We start from the raw sequence: 26,591 nt of genomic DNA, 5'->3' as shown, positions 1-26,591 counted from the left end.
ATACCCTTACCAATCACAACATTACCCCTCTTGCTTTAATCATCAATGGAATGGATCCTTTCTACATTAGCAAGACACACACAGCACCTGTGTACTCAATATCACATGTGGGCTTGTGAAAGCTGCTGTATGGTTTTGTAATCTGACACTGGTTGGATACTGTATATCCACACTCAGTAGTGACATATTCATTTTATTTATACTTTATAATATATACTTCAGGACATTGATTTAGTGTTGTATCTCAGGCCTCCTTTACACGTGGCATTACCATGCATTTCACCCAGATATTTTTTTTTGCCAAATTGATTTACATTCATTCCACTACATTTCAAGTGTAATCAGAAATGCATTCACCATTATTTTTATTTTATTTTGTGATGGCAATGCTGAAATTTCAGCATCATTACTCTAGTCTTCAGTGTCACATGATCCTTCAGAAATCAGTCGAATATGCTGATTGTCTGCTCAAGAAACATTTATTATGATCATCAATGTTGAAAACAGTTGTACAAGTTCATATTGTTGATCCACTTCACAGTCTTGTCACCAAAAATGCATGTTAATGCCAGATGTGCTAGTTGAGTTTTTGGCTTCCTGTTTCTGCACATTCTCGATCCCATCTCTCAGCTGAATGAATAGGTGTTTTGAAACCATATATAATTAAAGGAGGAGAATACAAAGGGCAGAGCATATGAATACATAAAGACATAGGCTTCTCTTAATCTATTAAAGGTGTTTAGGAGCCCAGGCAGGTTTTTCTAATCCAGATGGGCTCAATGGGTGCATTCTGATCATTTCACAGCCCTTTTGTGAAGACAACAGGTCATCATAACTCTTAGTGGCATTATCACGGATTTAACCCTGGTTTTTTTTATCCCCCTTCTGCAGGAAGAGCCGTTTCACACCCATGGAATGAATAAAGCTGTTTTTATGAATAGGAGACACAATGTCTCTGAATACACTTTCACACTGACAATTTAAGGAGCAGCAGCCGGTGCCACACACGACGCGTTGCTCTCTTCGCTATTAAAGGTTTAAGGCTAATTGTCAGACGGCGCTCTGTTTGCCTAAGTTTGCCGACCTGGCTTTTGAGCGAGGCGGAGAGTGCCGTGGCTTGAGTGAGCCGGAATCCATTGTGTGAAAGAAAGCGTAAAAGCCCGGCGAGAGTATTGATGGGATTACTCACACTCTCACAGCTAAAGAGCGAGAGTGAAAAGAGAGAGCGAGGGAGTAAATGATTTAAAAGGCAGTGTAATGTAATGAGGAAGGGGGCCTTGGAGGTGCGGGAAAAACTTCCTTATGGCCATCTATCTGACTCCTAATCCTCAGAGCTTACATCTACATTAACACTCACACATCGCTGCTAAACACTTCTGGCAGCTTTTGGGTCTGTATCACTCTAGCTGTGGTGTGCTCGTCTGCAGCACTGTCAGTCTGGCTTTTAGGAGCTGTTGATGCTGCGTGTGTCTGTATACCGGTGGCACTTTAAAGTGGACTCTGATTGAGAGCCAGTGAAAGCAGGGTACACACAGAGGAGCTGGAGGGCATGGAAATAAAGCCGGCACGAGTGCCCAGTGTCACTCTTATCAGGAGAGTTGGATGGCTTGATCTCTTCGAGGAGGACACTCACTCGAGCAAGGCCATAATCAGCTGATAATAAGGTTTACTTGACTAACCACAGGCCTCGGCTGCATTTTGGCCATGCTACTTTCCTACCAATCGATTTTAGTAGTTGTTAGTTATACTTATTGAATATACTATTAAAGGGATTGTTCACCCAAACATTTTGTTGATACAGACAGTTGACGGTAGCCATTGATTTCCATAGTAGGAAAAAAATAAACTATTGAAGTCAATGGCTACTGTCAACTGTCTGGTTACCAACATTATTCGAAATATATATATATATATATATATTTGTGTTCAACAGAAGAAAGAAACTCATACAGGTTTGGAACAACATGAGGCTGAGTAAATTATGACAGAATTTTCAGTTTGGGGGGGTAATATCTTTTAAAACACATTTCTTTTTTTATTTTATTATTATTTTAAGAGTCGGCTTTTACTTTCAAGTTACTTGTAAGTCATCACCAAAATTGTAGGAGTTCATTTTAGTAGTAGCAGTAATACCTTACATATATACTATTAAACATTTTATTTTATTTTCAGTAAAAGTCAGCTTTTACTTTTAAGTAAAGTTTGTGTAGTGTGTAAGAAGTGCATTCACCTAAGAAAAAACAAGAGTGTTTTTGATTGTTTGAATGTGGTTAGCACACATGCTCCAAAACATAAAGTATGTAGATCATGTGGGCACTTCCTGTTTCTGATCCACCTCTCTTCCTATCATTTCCTGTCCTCTCTCTACCCTCTTATAAATAAAAGTGGCAAAAGGCCAAAAAAGGTGGAGGTCTTCTCAGCAGAGGCAGTCCGAGCAGATGCCGCCTTGGACAAATGACAACCTGTGATTTACACACTGCCCATTTTCCATCATAAGGTTGTTTGTTTTTTGATACAAGTGACCAACATTACACAAGTCTAACACACTTTCCTAGGGATAATTGGTTGTTAGCTCAATTTCACTTATGGCCCCTTAATAAAACCTAATTGAATTAGTCCCACCTTTGCTGTTCTTTTAGGTGTTTACGCTTCTCTGGTGCCCCTTGTAGCCCAGAAACAGGATAATGTGTGTCCCCTGCATGCTTCAGTAAACATGCTGTAACTCAAGGCTGTCAAGTGAATGTTCTCTGTACTAAATAAAGAAAATCTCAAAAATTAGATAAGTAGTCCTGCGGTCGCCAACATCTAGGAGACCACTAACCAACATAGGTTTTATGATGATAAAAACATGTTTTTTTCCTCCTTCCTGTTAAATGTTAACATCATGTCCTCATACCTCAGTGGTTCAGACAGGATTTCCAAGTGAAGAATTAAAAGCGAGAGGAACACGCGAGGATCTACGTGGTCTTTTGTCTTACCCAGAACCTGCGGCGGGCTTTTTATTATTGAATTGGTGAGGCTGAGCTCTGACGGGTGTGAATAATGTGGAATGTGGGCTGTGGCGGCTGTCAGCCATTCTGATGAAGAGATCTTCCCTATTGGTGAGAATGAACTTCTGACCCCACATCCTCTGTGCCGTTCCCCTTCAGCTGTTTGACTGCTTTAAAATAACGCTCACAGAGGTGCGCTCTCCAGCCTCCCAAACTCGCTTAAAAGTGCATTATGTGACTTTCAATAGTTCAATGACCCTGACAGGTTGCTGACCAGTAAGCTGATGCATCAAAGTTTAAATCCATTTTTTAAAATTAATTTTGTTAAGGAAGGACACAATAAAGTGTGTCACAGTACACACACACACACATATATATAGTATGTAGTATCTTGGAGACATTCAGAGCCGTTGGTTGTAGCGGCGTGTGCGGTGGCCACTCCCACTCATCCTGCAGGAAGTTGCTTTGATGGCAGGCCTGTTGACTCTGGCGATTTCAGTGCTTTGAGGAGTCAATGGCAGACACAGGACAAACAGCTTTTTATGAAGTGGTATGAAGTTATCTGCTGTCTGTGAGTCTGGCCGGGCTGGTGTTTTACAGCAGATAACGGCAGGCCTCTTGCCTCCATATCAGCGCTGCGCCACCGGCCGCCTGTGCTCCTCTCTTCGCCGCACATTAGCGCCTGTCAGTGGCCTCGAGTGTGGCTGAGGGTTTGCAGGGGAGGCCAGACAAGGCCAGATAACCGTTGGCCTGCAGATCAAAGGGTCTCCCTACAGGCCGTTCAGATAAAGCAGCTGTATTTCATGCAGCAGGTATCTGTTATAGAAAGACACCCCGGTAATGCCACTGTCTGAAATGCAGCATCATGGGAGACAGACAGTTTGTGCGTCCTTCACACCCCCCTCCTTATGCAATATCTATTTTATTGGCCTAGGTGCTTATTGCTGGAAAAAAATGAGCCCAGTGTTTTTGTTTGAAGTCATATTGGCCCACAGTGGTGTTTTTCAGGGGTCAGTCATTTCCTCTTCGCTATCCCTGTCAGAGGAAGGCAGAGGGGCTCGGCTGGGGCTTGAGCTGCTATGTGTGCCAGATGAAACACAGATAGCTGTTTATGACCTCCGAGTTACACCAGTATGGCCATAGACACTTTTCAGGTTCATTATGTATTATGACTTCAGACTTACATAATTGTTTTCAAGCCAGCATGATGTTATTCTTAACAATTTACTAAAATTGTCATAGATATCATGATCATAAAGGACAGAAAAATGCAGCTCGCAGTGATAAAATGAACTTGTAATGAGCTTTAATGCGGTGTGAATCGAAATGTTGAACTGTTGTTCTCTATCGTTTTTCTCTGGCAGGCATGTTTGACCGCAGCGTCACCCTGCTGGAGGTGTGTGGCAGCTGGCCTGAGAGTTTCGGACTGCGTCACATGTCCTCTGTGGAAGCAACGGAAGAGGGCCTGAAGGAGAGGCTGGCAGATGCAATGTCTGAGTCGCCCAGCAGAGACATCGTAGGCTCTGGGACAGGTGAGCACATACACTCTCACTAATGATAGGGGTGCACTAATGCAAGACATATACACTGGGGAATCAATTTATGGTAAAGTATATGGTATACACTTATGGATAAGTACGTTTTACAAGATAATTATATTTAGAATAGTATTAGTCTTTAAAATGTTCCTATTTAAATCAATGCGTTGTCTATTCTTTGCGATTATTTGTGCAATTTACAAGCAATTTCTGAGTAAAAGTTATTTTACACCCTTTTTTTTCCAGTGTAGGCAATTAATATAAGATAGCGTACCCTTAAAAGCAACAGTTAACGTCAAAGATTTAAAATTATATTTCATGCAAAACATTTTATTCTGTCGTCATTTATTCACCCTTAAGTCATTCAAAACCCGTATGACTCGCTCTTCTAAGGAACACAAAATAAGATATTTTGAATGATGTTTGAATAACTATTCAAGTAATGAAAGTCTTAAGATATCTTAATGAAGGTAAGTCTAAAATTATATTATGTATTTGAAAGAAGACCTTTGAATATGTAATGATAACTCGGGTATTAGTTTTCCTTTTCATCAGCCAAGTTTGTTCTTCTCATTAGTAGCTCATTAAGTTCAAAGGCAAACTAACTCCCTCAGAAGGTAAAGGGGTAAACCCTAATTTGTTCGATTTGCTCTTGCTAATACCTCCAGTGACTATGTGAATCAGTCACTGATCCTCAATCCAGTTTGAATTACGCTGAGATAAGAATACGTCCTGGCGTATTTACGTGATTTCTTGTACAGATCTTGGAAAAGACACATTTCAGAGGTTTTACAATAACAAATTAGGTCATTCACATTGAGGGAGAGACAGAGCGAAATGAGGGGGGAAATTGCCACTCTTGACAATCCAAATGTTTAACTCATTTAGGAAGCTGCTGCTCTCCGGCCCTCCCCCTCGTCTGAACAAGACTTTCTTTGATATCTGGGGAAGATGGAGGTTGGATCCTGGACGCCGCTGCTTGGAGCAGCGAGGTCACAAGGCCCTAATGCATTTAGCATCGACTGGCCCTCTCTCGTAGCGCGTCTATTAGGCACTAATTTGATTTGTACCTATTCATTTGCAGTCCCTGCAGCAGCACCGAGTTGGCCTTCTCCATAATTGGTTCTGTCTCTATTTTTGCATCATTAGATTAAGCCCGACTCCCGGACACTTGTAGTCTGCGCTTGTCCGTCCATTTATACAGCCTAATGTAACACAAAATTCATTACTGATCACATTACTCTCAACTTTTGGCCCCACGGGCTGGCGGATGAACGTAACGTTAAGCATCTCCTGAAGCAGGAAACCCAGAGTACGGACGAAAAATGGATTGCGGCGAGAGGCTCTAAATAAGCAGCATGGTGGTGGGGGACAGGGTGCTGGAGCCTCTGATGACCACTAGTCATTGGTTATGTCAGTCTGTGTCTTTTTCACCCAGACGTCCGGCTGCAGTTAAGAATCAGTGCCAGACATTAAGAGATCAAGCCATTCCCATTTGGGTCTTTGTTGAAGGTACCGCCTAATGTGGCAGTAAGTGCTGAGAGTAACGGCCGAATATTGGTAATTACCCTATAGTCATCCAAAGTACCCTCTTCATTTGTTGTCATGGGTCGTGTCTGGGTCGTGTCTAGATGGCGACTCTTGTTCTGTGAAAAGACTAAATTTGACAGGGTGTAAAAGAATGTAATGGATTTGTTGATTTTAATAGACATGGTACATCTAAAAAAACTGCGGATTTGTAAAGGCAACGTGACCAAAAGTTAAGAAAATTGTCAAATTGGCATCAAATTTTCAAAAGTGAAAATTTTTAAACACTAGATTCGTATCTTATTCTCACTGAGGCTGCTTTTATATGATCAGAAATACAGTAAACACATTCATATTGTGAAATATTATTACATTTTTAAATAATAGATTTTTTTTTTTTTTTATATAATTTATTCCTGTGACGTCTTCGGTGTCACATGATCCTTCAGAAATCATTCTAAGAAGCTGATTTCCTGCTCAAGAAGCATTTATTATTATCAATATTGAACAGTTGTACTACTTAATACATTTTGGAAACTGATTTAATTTTCTATTCATGTTATATATATATGTATATATATTACTGTGTGATTTTGGTAAATAATCATTATTATGAGTAATGCTATTTTTATTTATTCATTCATTGGTCTCTAAACTCCCCAGACCCCAGTTTGAAAACCCCTGCTCTAGTATGTAAGTGCCATAACACTATTTTTAGGCTTTTCACAGAATAAAGTTTGCCATCAAGACATGACTTTTTGGCTGATGGGGGAATTATCTGATCGGTTGTAAAGCAGTGTGGGATTGTGCCGTTGAGTTGTGGGTGAGCCAGTGCATCTGCGTATGTAATACCTGACCAGTTTTCTTTGTAGCTGTGGGACGCCCCATTTAAGAACGCAGGTTCAGCCGGGGAGCTTCTTTGAAGGGTCCAAAGCAGATGGTTCGACACTTACCATCTCCTCACGCACAGGCACTTCTTCAGAAGAGCATTGTAGCGTCAGGGGACATCTCTGACTCTTCTTCTTCTTTATCAGTCGCTAACTACTTCTCCATGTTTCATTCCTTCCATACATCCACTTCCTCCAGTCCTCGGTTTTCCCACTCTTGCCTGGCTGACCATCGATGAAATTGGGAAATTTCTTATAATTAGATTTCAGCCAGCGGCATAAAGTTGCAAATTAGATTTTTCTCGTTGGTGCTAACCCAACGTAAATTCCATTTAAGCAGGGGAAGTGGACAGGGCTCAACCCTGTCAGCCGCGGCTGCCCTCCCCACACCACCGCTGCCAGTGTTTACTGAGGTTACACACAGGGATTATGTCTCTGTCATTCCTCATTACTCCAGCTGCCCCAAAAAACACATTTATATCTATTTCCCCATTAAGCCTACAGCACTGTGAGCACCCCCATCGGCCTTACAGAGCTCTCAGAAAGTAGTAGTGATGTAGACATGACTCTTAAAAATTTGATAATGCTAATACGTTGTCTGCCTCTAAATGAAATGATGCTGCAAAATGTTTCTTTTACGTTTGATTTATTTTAGATTCATTTATTTCACTGTTTAAAAAATGATTCACTGATTCACTTGATTCTTTGTGCACTTTTTTTTCTGTTGTGAAATATTTAGTATACTATACTGCTGTTTGTGCTTTGGTTCAGTTATTTAAATTAGAGTTTTAATTAAATCTAGTTTTATTACAAATTTAGTGTTTCAAGTTAAAAGAAATTTACCCTAACTGAGATTCCCATTGTTCCCAGTAATGTATTCATGACTTGTAATGTATATATCAATGCTGATAAGGTGTATTTGCTGCTTCGTTGATTTAGACATTTAAATGCATGCTTGTTTGTTCTGTATGGCAGCGTGAAAGTTGAAAGGACGCCCCTTTCTTCTCTACTGAACCAAATATATGTGTTCTTTTAAAATGATTAAGGCCGATGGGTTTTTGTGCTCTTGACGGAGATCCCACAATAGCTTCATTGTGAAGAGGATGTTAGCGACAGCTCTCAAGCACCCTCTCTTTCTTTCTTCTTCTTATTCATCTTCATCCTTGAATATTCAGTTCGACCCTCAGGGCACATCTTTACTGTCAAAGCGAAACACGTACATACACTCTGGAAAATAGCATAAATCCACGCACAAAGACTCTCTTTCTTGACTGTAGTTGAACTACTTTCATTTATGAATATCTAGTCACAAGCTACAGTTTCGAAGTAGCCTCCCAACACTGTCATGCACTCTAAAGCTTCATTACAGAAGCATTTACATGCCTTCCGCTTAAAACAGTCATGCATGGAAGCTGGTGAAAGAAAGAACACATTTACGTGAGCATAGTTTTCCCAACATAAACGGACACATACATGCTGTGAGTGACCACCACTGAGCTGACTGAACTGTGACCGGCTGAACTTATGATGATTAGAGCTTTTGTCACGAAACTAGGAACAATGCACTTACATCCGCCAGTAACACTCGTCTGTACATACTTCTCCAATAGCCAGACACTCCAGGGCGCCAAAAATCTGTCTTCCTTTCGATTGGCTCTTAGCACTCGTGAAAGAAGCAGGATGTTTGTTTTCCAACCTCTCCAAAGTCATCAAAACATTCATCACTTACTATTTTAGCCATGGCACACTAGTTGTCATAATTGAAGTTTATAAAATTGTCAGGTTCTGTTTGAACTGGCTTTATGGTTAAGTTAATTATCTGACCAGGGATTGGTTATTAGTTGACTCTCACGCACAGAAATCCACAGAAAGTTCCAAAAGATTGGAATGACGTCATTCAGAAAGTCCGCAAGCACTCGCGGTTTTGTTTATTTAATATTTTGGCTAATTTGATTATATGTTCAGCTATTAATAGAATGTAGTATTCTCAGCTCAAACATTTTTAATGTTTTAATTAATTTGATTTTCCACCCTAAATCAGTGCAGAAATATGAATGTCTCCCTGCTGACTGACGAAGCTGATGTTTTGAGCTTTATGTTGAACTTAATGTAAATTTAAATGTTTGTGCTAATGCTAACCCAGAATGATCCTCACCCGCTACTGTATATATCATTCATGCTTACAGAATAATTGAGTTTTGATTGAGACTTAGGCATGAACATGAATCAAACAGGCTTTGAGTTGGTGATATGCAACAGCCATATTTGCATGTCATTATTCCAGGTACTGTAATGGAATATAGCAGATTATTCCAGTGTACATTGGTGTAGATCCACACCGGTTTACTGAAAAACCGCCATTGTTTGCTTACCTGGTTAATGACAGTAATCTTCCCTGTTTAAATTGGACTAACTCTCAAGTATTTTTTTGCCAAATCGTTAGCTATTATCAGACATATCTTAATGTCACGGCTCATTTTAATGTGGCACGATAACCATCACTGGATCAACAGGACACAGCTGAAAGCACAGCGGTCCAGTCACTCGCCGTGCAAAGGACTTAGTTTGCGCTAATCAATCATCCGCCACCTATACGCAGCGCACGGACGATGGATTGCATAAACAAGCCCAGCGCTAATCTGGGTCTGCTCAATCTCCTGCCAAACCAAAGTTCCTCAGTGGAAGTGTGCTGGACCATGAAGTTGTGCTGAAAGACTGTAGCTTAGGTAGAACTGTATAGCTGCTCTGAAATGCCTGGTGCATGCGAGTTTGGTAAGTGTTCCTGCTCCAAAATACATCCATATGTCATTTGAATCTTATATTTAATCTACCCCTTTTTAAACTGCCTCTCTTCCAGGGCAGGCGTGATCATAGGAATATTAGGTCCATTTCTGCATGCTGTGTTGATCTGACCTGTGGAGCTGTTGCTGAAGATAGGGCCTGCAGCTCTCAGTGATTTTACTGTGCCATTGACCCTGATGTTGAGCTCAGCTGTAGCTGACATCGTTACTTACACTCTCTGAGATGAGGAACACAAATACAGATATCTCTATGGTTATAGCACATAGCTTTAGAGAGAGAGAGAGAGAGAGTAAAAAAAAAAACAGGTCAGTTCCAGTGTTGGACTATAAAAGACAGTAGAAAGTGAGGTGGTATTAGCGCATGGCTGCATGGTGAGGTGGCCAGGAGGGGAATGAAGTGTGAAAACAGGAACACAATCATTATTTCCTCCCTTCAGCACTCACCCATTCATCCCATGGTCAGTCTCTTCAGTTCAACCACGGGTTTGAGAGTAATGTGCAGCGACAGGGTGAGACGATGAAGAAGAGTTCCTGCATTCAGAGCCTCTCTTTCTCTCTCCGCCCCAATCCGACACTGACACATTGGGCCTGGATATCATTTTAGCATTTATCACCTGCTTTTTTTTTCTCCTTACTGTTCTTCTAGCCTACAAACTAGTTGCTAAGACAGTAAAAAAGAGACAGAAGCTGGGACTGAGGGTAGAAACCGAAGCTTGCAGTAAATGGGCTTTTTGTGGGATTTTTTGAGACTGCACTTAACAGCTCGCTCAAGGGAGCGACAGTCAGAAAATAGCGGCTCGGGGAGAAAGAAGAGAGAAAGAAGCGAGACAGCTGAGGGGGTGGAATGAGCACTTTTAAAAGATGTTCCAGGATGTCTAGACATGGTGTTGGTGAAACATGACGAAAGCGTCAGGCATTTGAGAGCGCCGCAAATGGAAGCAAGAGGCAGGTGTCGGTGAGACAAGCTGCGTGTCAGGCCCGCTCAGAGCTGCGAGTCCACAACTGATCCGGACTCGTAAGGCATTTACTGTGTTTAGCCTCTCAAGAGTATGAAGAAGAGTTCATTATTCAATACCGCATTTACCTTCCTCCTTTCTTTCTTCTCTCCTTTCTCGCAAACTCTCCCTTCCTCTCCTTTCACATCTACACGTGTGCTGTATATATATCAGTAAAAGAGGTTGCATGAATTAGTGATAGAGGACATAATGGAGGGGTTTCTTGAAGGCGCAGCTGAAAGGCGTTACAGCGCTAACGTTCCGCACCGATATGAGATCACTGACCTGACTGCAGCACTTTCCAGGAAAGTGAAAAGAGGAGAGAGGACGTGAAGCAAGTGAGGGAGGGAGAGTGTGACTGTCACTGCCTGTGTCGCTACCTCCCTTTCACACACACACACACACACACACAGTGCTCTAATGGCCTCACACTTAGAAAAGCACTCACACCGCCTCTCTCAGTGCTGTGAATAAACATTTTCTCTCTTTCTTCCTCTAGAGGCGTTCCGGCATTTTCAGGTGATCGTGCGCTCAAAGAGGGCAACATCATTTAGCACTATTATTTAATTGCTTAGTGATGATCGGACTAATGCAAAGCAAAATGGCAATTATGCAAAGCAGAAAACGGCATTGCTGTTTATTTTCTAATGTGTTTGTGGCTGGTAGATGAAAGCACAGATTTAAAGCGCCGTCATCCGGTGTGGTGTTGGTGAGCTTGTGCGAGTGTGTGAGTGACCAATGGTGCTTTTCACTGAAAGACCAGCTGAGTGCAGGATTCTTCCTTTGGCTACAGGGCTTTAGTGTGTGTGTGTGTGTGTGTGTGTGTGTGTGTGTGTGTGTGTGTGTGTGTGTGTGTGTGTGTGTGTGTGTGTGTGTGTGTGTGTGTGTGTGTGTGTGTGTGTGTGTGTGTGTGTGTGTGTGTGTGTGTGTGTGTGTGTGTGTGTGTGTGTGTGTGTGTGTTGGCCCCACATCTCAAGATGCTTGGCATGGCGTACACGGCCGTCATGCTGACCGTGCCCATCAATCAAAGAGACATAAAGCAATATGGACAGCAATTAAATCAACTAATTGAATCAAAACTCAAATTAAGCCACCAGCCTGAGTGGTTTGTAATTGTAAATGGCATGAGCCTTCCATCCCACTGGCTTAAATTTGAGACCTGCGCCTTAAGCAACTATTTAACCAATTACTCTGCTAGCAGTAATAGACCTTCTTAATGCTGGCAGAATCTGAGTGATTTTGTTTGACTTGGGTTTTTATTCAGAGGCTGTGGTTTACTTGTAGCCCGTGCGATAAATTAAGAATCAGTCGTGTTTATCTTAATGGATTTTGGCCACGGTTTGACCATTTAGCACATTTGAAAAGTTTGCTATCGCATGTATACAATTCAGAACCAGTTCAAATAAACCAATTGGATTACAAAAGAAGTCGTTTGAAAGTCATTAGTGATGTTGCTAAGGCAAGCGTCCCTATAAAGTGCACACTCACATTTTCAACTCGACTGCCCCTGGAAGTCTTTTCCCCTTTTATTTTTTCCATAGAGATTCTTCATGCTAGAGTTCTAAGGCATGAACCAAGCCAACCAGCTCCAAGGTGAGCCACAACATTACAAACTTTGATTTGAAGTTAACTTTTTTCATTTTGTATTACAACATTTACTGTAATGAGGGAAATACAATCCCATAAGCACTGCAAATGCAGAAAATGGCATTCAAAAGTTTGGGGTCTATAATGTTTTTGAATAAATGAATTTAAGTTTATTTTATTTGTATTCAACATGGATGCATTAATTTGATTAAAAGTGCCATTTATAATGGCAAATACATTTTTAATGGAAGATATATTTAGTTCAAATAAATGCTGTTTTTTAGCTTTCTATTCATCAAATAATCCTGTAAAAACGATTTCCACAAAAATTTTAAGCAGTGTAACTGTTTTAAACATTGATAATATGAATAATATGAAATGTTTCTTGAGTAGCAAAGTAGAATATTGATTTATGAAGGATAAAGTGACACTGAAGACTGGAGTAATGATGCTAAAAATTCAGCTTTGCATCACAGGAATTAAATTGTAATATAAATCAGCAATATTAATGTTTTAATTTTAATTTATGAATGTATTTTTGATCAATTAAAATCAGCCTTGGTGAGTATAAAAGACTTCATTCAAAAACATTACTACCCAAACTTTTGATTGGTGTATTCAAATGAAAATCAATGGAAAACAGTAAAAGTAAAAATCTAGTTTATATTCTGCATTTGTAGAGATAGCTTGAGTGAGCCGCTGTTGTGTTCGACACGGCAGACGTTAGCATCATGTGTCCGAGAACAACGTTTCCTAGAAACATTTTCTCTTGCTCTTCCGACTCGTCCGTCACCATCGCATTATTTCAGTGAAAGCAAGGAAAGGAAAGAGTATATCTGAGAAGAGAAAATGAATGATTTAAACCTATAAGTGTATGTGTGGAGAGTCATTCACACCTCTGTGGTAATGCTACACTAGAGCCTCGTTGAGTTCGGACATTACATGCAGGAACATGAATATGCTTTCATTTCGACACGCACTAAACTCACTGTGTTCTAGTTAGAAACACGGCAGCAAAGTGAGATCTGAGAGTGTGGTCGTGTTCATAAATGTGATACATTTTTTAGGACTGTATGTTTTATCATTCATAACTCATATTGCTGTCTGTCACAGTCCTACTTTTTACTCTACACTCTCTAGATTTCTGGTTGCCATGGCGTTGCTAGGCAGTTGGTAGAGTGGTCGATAGCAATGAAAAGCACTTTCTGTGAAATGATCATGAAGTGAAAGAGTTTGTTTGGTCTGTCTTACGTGTGTAGCCTCGGGGCCGTCTGCATGCAGAGAGAGGATGTCTGATCCCTCACGCATCACTGTGGCCTCCACCAATAACTCTGCTCTGCTTCTAATGAGTAAATGAGAAATGTGCCCTTGCTGGAGGATGGTATGTGCCAGGGCAGCAGAGGTTACAGTAGGTTTTCATTATATGTAATTGAAAGCACAATGGAGGCCAGCCACCTTTACCTGCACCGTTCTTGAAAGTTCATTCTGTATTACCATGAAATATGCAGACTATCACATGCGAGCTGGGCTGAATGATTGAAGTTCTTGCCTTCCGTCCTCTCTGATAGGGAGTTTCTCGTCCTCTCTTGTCAGTTTGGCACTGGACTTTGCTTCCAGTCCGGAAAGGGTCACTCACACACGTGATTATTAATAGCCCAGACAGAATGAGTAAACTGGATACAGGATGAGGTCCTGTCAAAGTAATAGTGTCCCATACACACTCGCAATGCCGCTCAGCTGCTAATGCACACCTTTTTACGAGGATGGCTCTCTTAATGGCAGCTTTACATTTGAGTGATAATCTCAGAGGGGCTGTGAAAAACTATCAACTTATCGTGTGTGTGTGTGTGTGTGTGTGTGTGTGTGTGTGTGTGTGTGTGTGTGTGCGTGCGTGCGTGCGTGCGTGCGTGCGTGCGTGCGTGCGTGTGCGCACGTGCGTGTGTGTGTGCGCGTGTGTGTGTTTGCGTGCGTGAGAGAGAGAGAGAGAGAGAGAGATTGTGTATAAATATAGTATTTATGTATTTGTTTTTGTGGGGAATCCAAGTTATGATTGAGAACAGACATTTGTAATGTCTGATTGGAGTTCAGAACAGAATTATTATTACTATTTGATTTTATTCTTAATAATAATAATTGTATAATATTATTATACACAGTCATATTATAATTGTTGTTATTAATTTAATAATAATAATTGATTATTGTTATTATTATTATTATCCAAATAATTTACATATTTTTATACACATACAAATATATACAATAATATACAATTCTAAATAAATGGTCATGTGACAAAGATTTATGCATAGTTTCTAAATTAAAGTGTGCAGATTTTCAGCCAGTTTTGTTTTGCAACAATGTCGGTATTATGTAAATGAACAATTTGTACTCTTTCTCTGTTTCCTGCATCCAGATATCCAAATTTATTGTCAGCAAAAACACATAATTTTGTGTCATCCGGCAGACTTTCGACAGCTTCATACCTCTTATTAAAACTACAGATAGGACTTCCGCATTTTTGTATTCCCACACACGACAGTCAGGGTGGCACCCAAATTAGAAGTGCATTATGGGTGTTGAAGTATTTAGCATCTAAGTCTTTATCCGAATTTCTTTTTTTAAGTCTGTCTTGCCAGCAGTGAATTACCCCTTTAAGGAGGCAGCACATCTGAGTGGGGTAAGACTGACACATCTCGCACTCCAGGGGCAGATCTAGAAAATTATTTATAGGGTGGCTTGAGGAATGTGAGGGGTGGCAACACCAAAGACAGCAAGTATACAATCATCCATACTTAATCTGTACTCTATCATCTATTCTACATGTATACTATAATTAAAACCAAAATATAGCCACAAATGCCAATCATTGGGCAAGCACCAATGGCCCCTTGTGAATGATTAGCGATCCAATTGAAATGTATCTTATGATGTTGTTTGATTCAAGTTGAAAAAGTCCAACATCTTAAATCTTTACTGGAAGTTAGGGTTTAATGGAATGGGCAACACACAAGTGTCAAGAAGGGCAACTGAATTTCTTATTCTACTTCCTCTTACTGTTAGATTAAAAGAAAAAGAAAATACAGCATACTTTTTTATACTGTCGTAAGGCATGTGATCATAATATATGTGGTGTAAGTGTGGACTCATATTCAACATTTCGATTTAGATGAATCGCATGTCATAGGATGTCACTGGACAATTTCAAATGAATGTGAAGATATCATTTGTAGCTCAAAACGTTATTTATGTGAAGCATTTATCTTAAGGACCTTTTCATTTTTATAATATATTTATATAATATGGGTAGCCTAACTTTATGCTTGCAGTTTAAGAAAGTGTTTGTTTCATTATTCATACCGCGCAACAGATAATAAGTGTGTCTTTATAAAAAATTTTACAATACATATTATCTTGAAAAATACATATATTTCTAATGGACAGCAATACATTTAACCATGTCTGACAACTTGAAAAAAATAATTTTATTGGGGTCTGTAAAAGTTAAATAAACATTTAATGATCTGTAAGCAGATTTCTATATACACTAATTATATAAAACTATACAGACAGTATACAAATTAACTAGATAAATGCTTTTATTTCCATTCAAATGGACGGAAACCGATAGACAAACATTAGGCTAAAAAGATTCCCTATCCTGTGGCTTCCTCTAGTGGACAACATTAATATCACAACCTTCATCTTTCAGTTGAAATGGCTGATAGTTTAGAATTTGCAGTTATAGCATCATACATTCATTCCAATTCACTTTTGGCGCTTGAAACCCTAATAACAAAATATCCAAGTCACTGTCTATAAAACACTTCAACACATTCTAATTGAGTTTGTTAGAGTAGGTCTATCATCTCAAGAAGAGTAAATAAATATTATGCAGTCTACTTGGAAGACATAAAATGTAGTGCTTCAAGTTTAAGATCAACAAAATCACTGAGACTTAAGACTTCTCATGCTTCTTAACAGATGTCTGTATGTGTGCATTACAGAAGGTCACCCCGAACACCGTGTTAACCATATACAGCTGTAATTTAAATGATTCAACCCCCATTGCGAATCAGGCAACATCATTGGCAACATTTACATACTTTCAGCTTTTTGCAATGAACAAATCAAACAAAAGTAATTGTAATAGCTCAACACAACAAATGTTTCAAGTGGTTTCCCCAAATTCAACTGAAAATACAACTTTTACTGACTTCTGCAGTATAAATGATGCAACCCCCTGAATAAAATCCCTCAACAGCACAAATATGCAAAACAGGTGTTGTCTCAGGCCCTGTTTAGACGTACATGTTATTTTGAAAAACGGAGACATTTCCCTTTCGTTTGTGCCCTTCGTTTACACGCAAACGGAGAATTCACCTCTGAAAACGATTCTTTCTAGAAACTCCGGCCAGAGTGGAGATTTTGGAAACCTTTGTTTGTATGTAAACTGAGAAAAACAGAGTTTTAGGCAGCCGACGTCACAGTATGTGACTATTTTGGGGATTCTGATTGGCTAACGTGGGCTTGAGCTTCTCGTTACACTGCCATCTACAGGTTTGGCATGCTCTTGACAGCATATACACGGGTTTGTGTAAGCGAACACTTTTCTGAAAACTGACAGGTGTGCACAATGTTATTTTTGAAAACGGAGAGGGGTGAAATGTCCGTTTATGAAAATATCCGTCCATGTGTAAACGTAAAAGCACACCTGATGCAACTAATCAAGGGCTTCATTAATTGCACCAGGTGTGCTTGAGCTAGAACACATGAAATATCTGAACCACAAGAAACCACATAGAAACCGCCTAGCGACACTTGAGCAACAACCCAGAACTCCCAACTTTCTGAATATCTATGTATATAATTATTTTACATTTCAAGAAAAGTTTGTCTTTCTAGTTCAGATTTGATTCGTACATAACTCTGCTATTAGTTTCTGTGATTTGAATATTGTTATTGGTTTAATTGTATTAAGTTGGATGGCAAATATATCTATGATGACTATCAGGACGGGGTTTGATTTCTCTAATTTTCAGATTCACGAATAAATGGAAAAACAACTGAACTGGTCTACACTGGTTGTGCTGTGTGTTTTTTATTCGCCAAAAAGAACCCGTCTGTTAATGAAGTTGGCTATACAGAGCGCGAGGCTCGAGCAACCATGTAGCAGATCTTTTTATGTCATCACATTTAAAGCGCAGCTGCTACAATATGGTACAGAAAACACTGGTTTCATTCATATTTGATCCTGGGATAAATCTGGAGTGGCATCGTGGCAATAGTTCTTCTTAGGGTGGCAGTTGCCACCCCGGTAGATCCGCCCCTGCTCCACTCACCCCTACACATGCATTTATCATGTCAGGCACAGAAACATGACCTGGAGAGAAGAATGACAAGAGACTGCTAATCAACTGCAGCTGCGTCCATGCTACGATTGAAGTGCAAACAAGAAACTGAACTCTTAAAGGGTGTACATCAGAGCAGGTTACAACCTCTGTCCCATTCATCCCCCCCTCCTCCTTATAATGGGGGCACAAATTGGGTCCACTCTCTCATTGGCATTTGCACTGGCACAGCAGTCTGATGAAGGGCTCTTTTTGTGCTTTGATCCTGTTTGGTTTCCATCTAGTGATCAGCTGACTCCTCCTCAATGAGCCGCATGTTCTCTGTCACCGAGTTGTGTTCTGCCCTGTGTGAGTCTAATGTGTAAGCATGCGCTGGTTACCCACAGCAAACAGCGTTCTAGCATCTAGAAATGTGTGTGCCACGCTGGACTGGTGTTTACTGCCTGTTTGATCATATTGCAGCCTGGTTTCTGGGGACCAGGCACTCGTGGTGCAGCCGCAGGGGCCCCGCAACGATCATGCCTGCAGTGATGCAGAGAGAGGGAATAGAGACAGACAGAATTTCACAGTGCGTGTAATGTCCTTATAGTCAAGGAAAGAGTTTTAGGTTTAATATAAAAGAGAAGGCTGCTGGTAGAGATAATGAATTAGATGTGTATGTTTTGCAACTTGTGACTTAGTAACGTATCATGAAAGTAGCTGTTTTTGTACTACTGCTTGTATTTATCTTTTATTATTTATTTTTCACAATTTAATATATGACAAAATAAGACAAATATTCCTATCTTTTGGTTTTCGTCCATCAAGTTAAATCCAAATGAAATCTAAATTAAAAAAATAAAAATTATATAATTTTATGAGCTACCATTTATTTTGTAAAATATTTAATTAACTATATACTACTATACATGAAATGCTTTACAAATTAATGGTATGTCATATTATCCTATAATTAATTAAATTACATTAATTGGATTTTACTGTAATAGTACTTCATGTAATTATATTATTGAAGTGTGTGTGTGTGTGTGTGTGTGTGTGTGTGTGTGTGTGTGTATATATATATATATATATATGTATATATATATATATATATATATATATATATATATATATATATATATATATATATATATATATAAAATGCTGGTTGTGGGTAAAATATGGACAAACCCAGCCGTTGGGTTAAATTTTTACATTACATTTTTAACCCAACGTTTGAAACAACCCAGCATTTTTTAGAGTGTGGGTGTTTTTAATATATATTATGGTTTTTATATAATTATACAATTAAATAATTCAATTTATTGGATTTTACTGTAAATGAAATACTTTACAAATTATTAGTAGTCTATATATTTATACTATTAAAGTGTTTAATTTACTGGATTTTACTGTAAATTAAATACTTACATTTACTGAATTATAAAAAATTTAGTTTATTCACGCATTTTATGAATATATATAGTTCCAGTGAAAACAAGAAAATTGTGAAGTTACTCATTCCATGATATAAGATTGTGGTCGTACTCCTCACCCCTAGTGTGTGGCGTCATTATTTACACTGCACTAAGGCCAAGAGCACAGTTTCCAGCGGAAACTCTCTGCCTTACATGCAGATTCACAAACAAACACACACCGCCTGCGGTCCACAACAGTGCATTTCTCCGGTGCAGGTGTGGGCCCTGACCATCTGCGCCCTGCCTGTAATTAGTACAGCGCTGCGCGGCATCATTTAACCGGTGTTTATTTGCTCCGAGTGGTGCGTATGCCCACATGATGCGAGCGGGTTTGGGCTCTGCACACTGTGTGCCTGTGCTATCTGCTGGGCACACGAGGAAAAGCAGAGTCACCGTCTCTTCCCTGGCACACTTCTTTAGCTTTGAGCCTGTAGAACAGGATTTACGAGCACCTGTCTCAGGGGTATGTGCACCAAAGCAAACAAACAGCTCCTCTCCTCCCCCATGAGCGCAAATCATCAGGGGGAATGTGGCCACCCAGTCCCTGCTATCATTTTAGCACCGTACAGTGTGTGTGTTTGAGATGTTCTGTATACACACCAGATAAAAACTGAAAAATTATGGACACGGCCATTCTGCCTCTGATGTATGTTCAAAACACTGCATATATCTCAGCGGTTATGAGTCCCTGCTGTCGGTGACTGTGTATACGATAGACAAAGTTTAACAACATGTAACATCCGCAACATATACAGTACAAATCATGCTGAGAATAACACTCTCCACAAGGTGCCAAAACACAGTCTTTGTCCTTTATATCCGCAAATATTTAGGGCCCTAGCACCAATGGTGCGATGACCCTCTTGGAATTGCTCTGTTTGTTATTTATTATATATATATATACATACAAATTTCCTTTTTTGTTTTTGATTCAGTTTATTTATTTATTGTTTTTTTTCTCATTTGATCACACACTTTAACCATCTATTACAGTGTCTTATAATATATGGTTTTATTATTGATAGCATTGTCTCTCTCTCTCTCTCTCTCTCTATATATATATATATATATATATATATATATATAACTGAAATTAAATATAATTTAAACAAATGCAAAGTGTCTTTTTTTAGATATATTTGTAATATGTACTTTTTAAAATCAAGTCATAATGACAATATTCAATCCAATGATGATTCTAATGAAAAGTACTCAGGTACCTGAGTGACCTGTTGCTATGGTTACTTCTTCAGGGGAAGACCATTTATCTTTGTGAGAATTTATTGACCTCAAATATTTTTTTCCCACATTTTTTAAAAGAAGTTTCTTATGCTCACCAAGGCTACATATGTTTAATTGATCAAAAATACAGTAAAACAGTAATATTGTGAAATGTGATTATTATTTATAAGAAGTGTTTTCTTTTTTAAATATATTTTTAAATGTAATTTTTTATTCCTGTAATTGCAAAGCTTAATTGTCAGCATCGTTACTCCAGTCTTTAGTGTCACATAATCCTTCTAATTATAATATATAAATATAAATCATTCTAATTGGCTGATTTGCTGCTCAAGAAACATATGTTGAAAGCAGTTGTGCTGCTTAATATTTTTGTAAAAAACATAAAAGTCTGTCACTTTTGAACAATTCCGCCTGTTTGTTCTTGTCTCATTATCCGTTTTAAATTAACCACAACATGTTTTTCTTTTTTCTTCATTATATAATGATCATTTTCCCAAGATTCTTACACAGTCCTGTCATTGTTCTGAAATCTGAAGCAATGATTTGTAATGTGTTATGAACCACCATGTTCCTCCCGGCATTGCAAACACTTCATTTATATTTAATAGAACTGAACAACTACAAGTAACTAACTTGTGGTATCTGTGTATTTATTTAACTAAATTCTATCAAATTGACGCTCTTAAGATTAACACACCTTTTACAGTAATACTGTGAATCACTTCGTTCCTGTCACAATGCACTGCAATGTTCCTGCATAACAGTGTGAGTCATGTTTATGTTGTTGTTTGCTTCATATCTATCTCTCTCTCTATCTCTCTCTCTCTCTCTCTCTCTCTCTCTCTCTCTCTCTCTCTCTCTCTCTCTCTCTCTCTCTCTCTCTCTCTCGAATGCAGCAGAGCTGCAGAGGGAGGGAAGCATCGAGACTCTCAGCAATAGTTCTGGCTCCACCAGTGGCAGCATTCCCCGGAACTTCGAGGGCTACCGATCCCCTCTCCCCACCAATGAAAGCCAGCCCCTCAGCCTCTACCCCACCGCATTCCCCTAAAACCAGCCGTCCCGCCCAAGGAAAAGTCTCTGTCACCTTTGGACAATCTTGACAGTACAACCACAACACATCACCCCATGAGAGAAGCCACACACTCTCTCTCTCTCCCCCTCAGTGTGTTTTCATACCATCCTGCTCAGCTATATCTTTTCTCTATTCTTTGAAACGTGGATTTTCCTTTAATCAAACTTGGCATGCAGGAAAACCCTGTTCAATGAGGCCCGGAGTTAACGTCCTTTGTCATTCACTTCCCTTGTAGATTCATTTCAATATAGCCTCCATCTGAGACCGAGTGCACGTATATATTAACCTTGATGGGTCGGATGTACCTTAGAAGGGATTGTTGCCACTTTTCTCAAAGACGTGTCATATTACCAATATCATTATCAAAAAGAAACTTGCGTATCTTTACTGAGTGTGTGTGATAGAGAGCGTGTGTTCATAAGCTAATTACCTCTCAGTATAGTTTAGGTTTGAGCTTATTAAGCTTTTTTTTTTTTTTCGATCAACACATATAGACAAATAATATGTTTTAGTAGACGTACTGTAGTTAACATTTGAATTTATTTGAATTTTATAGGTAATTCAGATTGGTTATGTTTACAATTTTTTCTTGTCTTACATTATAGTGTTTGTTATTCCGCACATTTTTTTCTGTATATTTGATTCGATTGTTTTTAACCAAAGTCCGTTTCTTGGACTTCTTCTTGGCTTTATAAATTCAGTGGATTCAAATGATTAAGATAACTTTCAATTTATGGATAAATGTGAAATGTATTGATTCTTTCAAAAGGGAATTTTGTTTGCTAATGCTCCCGCGTTTGATTGGCTTTATAGGATGTGTGCGAGGCTGATATTTATCAAGTATCCACAGCGAGTTTCATTCAGCTCAGGTGATTTAGACACTACCCACATTTAAAAAAAAAAGTAGTTCCATTATTATCATCATTATCATCAATATATCATTCTGTAGCTTGTTTATTTAACTATTTTAAATTGCTCTGTTTGAAGAATGTCTTTTAAGTTGCTTGACTGGATGTAACATTTCACACACACATAACTATTGATGATTACCAATTAAACTGATATAAGAACTGTGAATAAACGGTCCTAATCATCAGCTTGTCAAAAAGCTTGAAGAGCTGCTGTTGGCTGACGGATCTGTGCATGTTGAAAGAAGCCGGAGAGGAAACATGATGTTGGCATGACTTTCAATCTGAATGCAGTGCACATGCTTTGTATGGACTACAATATTTTTTGTAATAATTCTTGCGTAATGTTATCTTGAAATAGGAATTTATGCAAGTGAATTGAACAAGTCTTATATACATTTGTGTGTTTGCTTAATACAGTTTATGCATTTTGACTTTCACAGTTCTTTTCCCTTGTTAACTTACCTTGCTTTCTCCTGGATATATTTGTTATACAAAAACAATAAATGGATTTAAATGACGAGATACAAATCTGGGCTCGGGGCTACAAATCTCGATCACTGCTTTTGTTTGGGGAACTGTTTTTTATCATCGTGAATTAAGTCCACCGGCTTCAGGACACGGGCTGAGATTTCCTCCGCCGCTGCTTTAATTGCATGCGTGTAAGCTTTGTTTCGTGATATTATAATGAAAGGTTTATTTGCATTTAGTTGCATTGTCCAGCACCAGCTGTGTGTTGTAAAAATTCATCAGGAATTTATCAACGTTATAAATGTGCTCTTAAAATATTGAAATATTGGAAACATTTTCTTTAATAACACAATTATTTTATTATACAACTTAACCTGATGCCCAATGGACAGACAAAACCACTAACAAAGCCATTGTTGTGTCATCACAGTGATCTTTATTGTGCGGAGTCAGACAAGCAGAGACATATTGCATGCAAGGAAGCAAGAGGTAATTTTTCCACTATTACTATGAACTCTTAATCCTCACCAGCATCTTCAGGTGTCTTCTCAACACTCTCACCTTACACACACAATCGGCCTTAAACAGAAACACACAGTGACGTGAAGCAGTCATCTACTGCAGATGGTGTGGAGGACGGTGGCAGAGCTCACACTCCGTCTGAGAAGGTCAGTCCTCGTTTCTTTCCGTCTCCCTCCAGACCGCCAGTGCCACCTTATCACCGGAGCGGCAGCCTATAAATACCAACAGAAGATAGCAGGCATTTCAGTGAGGAGTGTCAGAGGTCTCCTCCTCTCTGCGGGGTCAGGAGGCTGCTGTGTAAATTAGTACATTTAGTTGAAGAAGCATCAATCTATGGACAGCCTGCCGGTTAGTCGCTGTGGCACTGATACACAATCTACCAGCGTCAATCTGTCAAGGCTGGTTGGCAATAATGTAAGATTTTGTGGCTGTTTGTTCCAAAACACTCCCCCACACTCCCTGTATCCCAATGGGAACGGTCTCCATTCAGTAACAGGCGGTTTTCTGGAACGGCTGCTGGTCTTTCCCCCTTCGGAGGTCGTTCATCTCTTAACTACTAATGCGACTGCTCCTCCAGAAAACATAAGATGTCTTTAAGGGGATAAAAGTAGAGAAAACTATGAAGTATCTCAACCACCTTAAAATAAAGTATTTTACTGTATACTTTCACTGTTTTCTTGTAGGCATTTTTCTTAACATCAAACTTGTTTTTCATCTAATATCTGCATGAAGATATAGTTTGGTCTACCACCAGTCTTGTTTTTCCAACTTATCCTTACAGAAAAACATTAAAAAATATATGGAAATAGAATAGTTTGTACTAGCGAATTTTATTATTTTATTCTCATTATGAATGTTTTTAAATTTGAGTGGACCTGTTGAATCAAAAAGACATCAACCTTGTTAATGTTCTAATTTAAATGCTTTATTAATATACATCGTTCAGGTAAGTGTCTCCTTTTTCCTTTTATTTTATTAGTAGGGGAAAATCTTAAATAGTCAGCAATTACTAAAATTGTGTACAGTATTGAAATATAGAAAATAATTTATAAATCTCAAATACCTTGTTAGTGTTATGACTTTAAAAACACAAGTTTTACATTAAACTATCAACCCTGTTACCTTTAACTATCCAGCATATACTAAAATGTTTTAGATCACTCATTATAGAATGTTCTTTAATAAATTCACATTACAAATCCCTTTTTTAAAATGAAAAAGGCGGCATTTAGTGGAATAACAAACTCATGACAATCTATTTGCGCGGTTTTTGAGTCTAACGAGTGAGCTAAAATGTTTTCCATATAATGTATTTGCTGTATGCTATATGGGCCCATTTGCAACTTAGATATATATATACAAAATAAATACTTAAAACATGTTGATTGGAAGTTGTCTGTTGCCTTCCCGTAAGCCGTAACGCACTTTAGTAATCGCCTCGTGTTGTAATATGTTATTTGTCAATCAGACGAGACGTGTAGCCTATAAAGCACTCATCTCTTCGACTGTTTGAGAGACAGTGAACTGAATAATGACTGACAGCTCCTGGGGGATTTAAAAGGGTCAGTGTTGACATTAATGTGTGACACACACACTTTTTTTCAATTAGCTGCTGAATAGCCTCGATTAGATCAACTTATCTTCAGGATCCCCACACCTGGACGCGCATCTCATCAAGTCCTAATCGAAACATGGGCGTCTGAATGCTGTTTGCTAACAGATACAGTAAGAACAATCTTTCTTTATCTGCAAGTCATTCTCACTGAATAGCGCCGGATTGATTGTGTCCCCCCCCCCCCCCCCCCCCCCCCCATCTCTCATTGACTGTCCTAATACAATGACAAGTTAACTGTTCTATTCGAAACTTTCATGTACAATCTGAAGAAAACATTATTAAGTATTTTAGGGAAAGTGTAAAGTAGCCTATATTTAACAACATTAAATATAAAGTCGGAAAAACATTAAGTGCATTGCATGCAAGTAATATTGAAACTATATTCTGATTGGAGTGATAAAATGACTTAAAATGCAAAGACTATTGCCTCATTTACAAGTGTCTATTTGAGAGTAAAAAAAAGTTATTTGCTTATTGTGACTTGATATAATCACAAATGAGTAAAGTAAAGGTCGGCTGAGCCGATTAAAGAACAACGATAATTCCTTAGATGTGCGTGACGTTAAAAGAACAATAAAGAGTGACCAATCTATAGTATTCTTACTGCTGTATTAAAATAACAGGATAATTGCACGTGCCACAAAAGAAACATAGATGAACATTTAACGAATGATACGTCTAATTGTATTTCCCTCGTGTTTTAATAATAGCCTACTACTAAAAAAAAACATACAGCCTATTATTAAAACTATATGGAACTGTGTGCTCAATGTAAAAACTAAATACAGTAAAATTGTTTAATACATTTTTCTTTTGGTGCCAAAGTTCAAATCAGCATTTCAGTTGAAACATCGAGTAGCTACAAAGACAGAATTTGTTATTAAAAGTGAATTGAATGGAATCAAAGATGTCAAACATGATGAAAAGAGTTTAGATCACCCTGGTTAGTGTATCACTAGGCTACATTAATTTAGGAGGTAATGCAATTTTTATCAACCACAAATAACTGTACAAGTCAGAATTCACGAAAGGGTAAAACACTTGTTGCATTTAGACTGAACACGAGGCTTGATCGCTGAAGGGGAAATGATGGGTTCAGCATCACACAAGAAGACAAAAGCTCAGGGGACCGAGAAGAAAGTCCAGTGTGTGTGTTTGTGTGATCATAAAGGAAACAAATATGTCACTGGTTTTACTTATTACATTAGCCTATGACATTTAGAGATGTAACATTGCTGTTCACGAAGCTTGATATGCTTCATGACTAATGTAATTAATAAATATATAGCCTAGCCAACTCAATGACTGTATCGAATTAAAGGTTATTGCTTTTACTACAAAAAGCATAATACAGAGGCTGATAATATTTTCAGGGTCTCTGGATGTAGGCTAATGTTTGCGAAATTGCGAAACAATTAAACATGTGTCATTGGCTACACGATTTTATAAAATAACCAAACCGAGCAGGCGTTCAGTGTGTTAAATTTATGCTTGGGTAAAAAATGTGTTAAATGAAGAGAAAATACCAAAGTTTCCAACCTAGACCACATTCGAATGCTTGTTTTAGTCTCGGATGATGACACACACAGTACGGGCTGCAGAAGCAGGTACACTGATTCCCTGAG

The 26,591-nt window shown here is 38.7% G+C and overlaps 1 protein-coding gene across 2 annotated transcripts in view; it reads left to right on the top strand.

Annotated features, from left to right (window-relative positions):
- The window catches only part of bcas3 (BCAS3 microtubule associated cell migration factor), a 224,822-nt gene extending 201,944 nt beyond the window's left edge, over window positions 1–22,878 (top strand). Inside the window, exons 23-24 of one of the 2 annotated variants that reach the window (XM_079611583.1) lie at window positions 4,355–4,522; window positions 21,278–22,878. In XM_079611583.1, coding sequence (XP_079467709.1) covers window positions 4,355–4,522; window positions 21,278–21,426 — 317 coding nt within the window. In that variant the 3' untranslated portion in view covers window positions 21,427–22,878. Of the gene's footprint in view, window positions 1–4,354; window positions 4,523–21,274 lie in introns of both variants that reach the window. The other variant, XM_079611582.1, reaches the window with a different exon arrangement.
- Window positions 22,879–26,591: the final 3,713 nt, after the last annotated feature.

Source organism: Phoxinus phoxinus, assembly GCF_949152265.1.
Source record: "Phoxinus phoxinus genome assembly, chromosome: 4".
Lineage (NCBI taxonomy): Eukaryota > Metazoa > Chordata > Actinopteri > Cypriniformes > Leuciscidae > Phoxinus > Phoxinus phoxinus.
The sequence above is the reverse complement of the archived record's forward strand: the minus strand, read 5'-3'. Positions and strand labels throughout refer to the sequence as shown.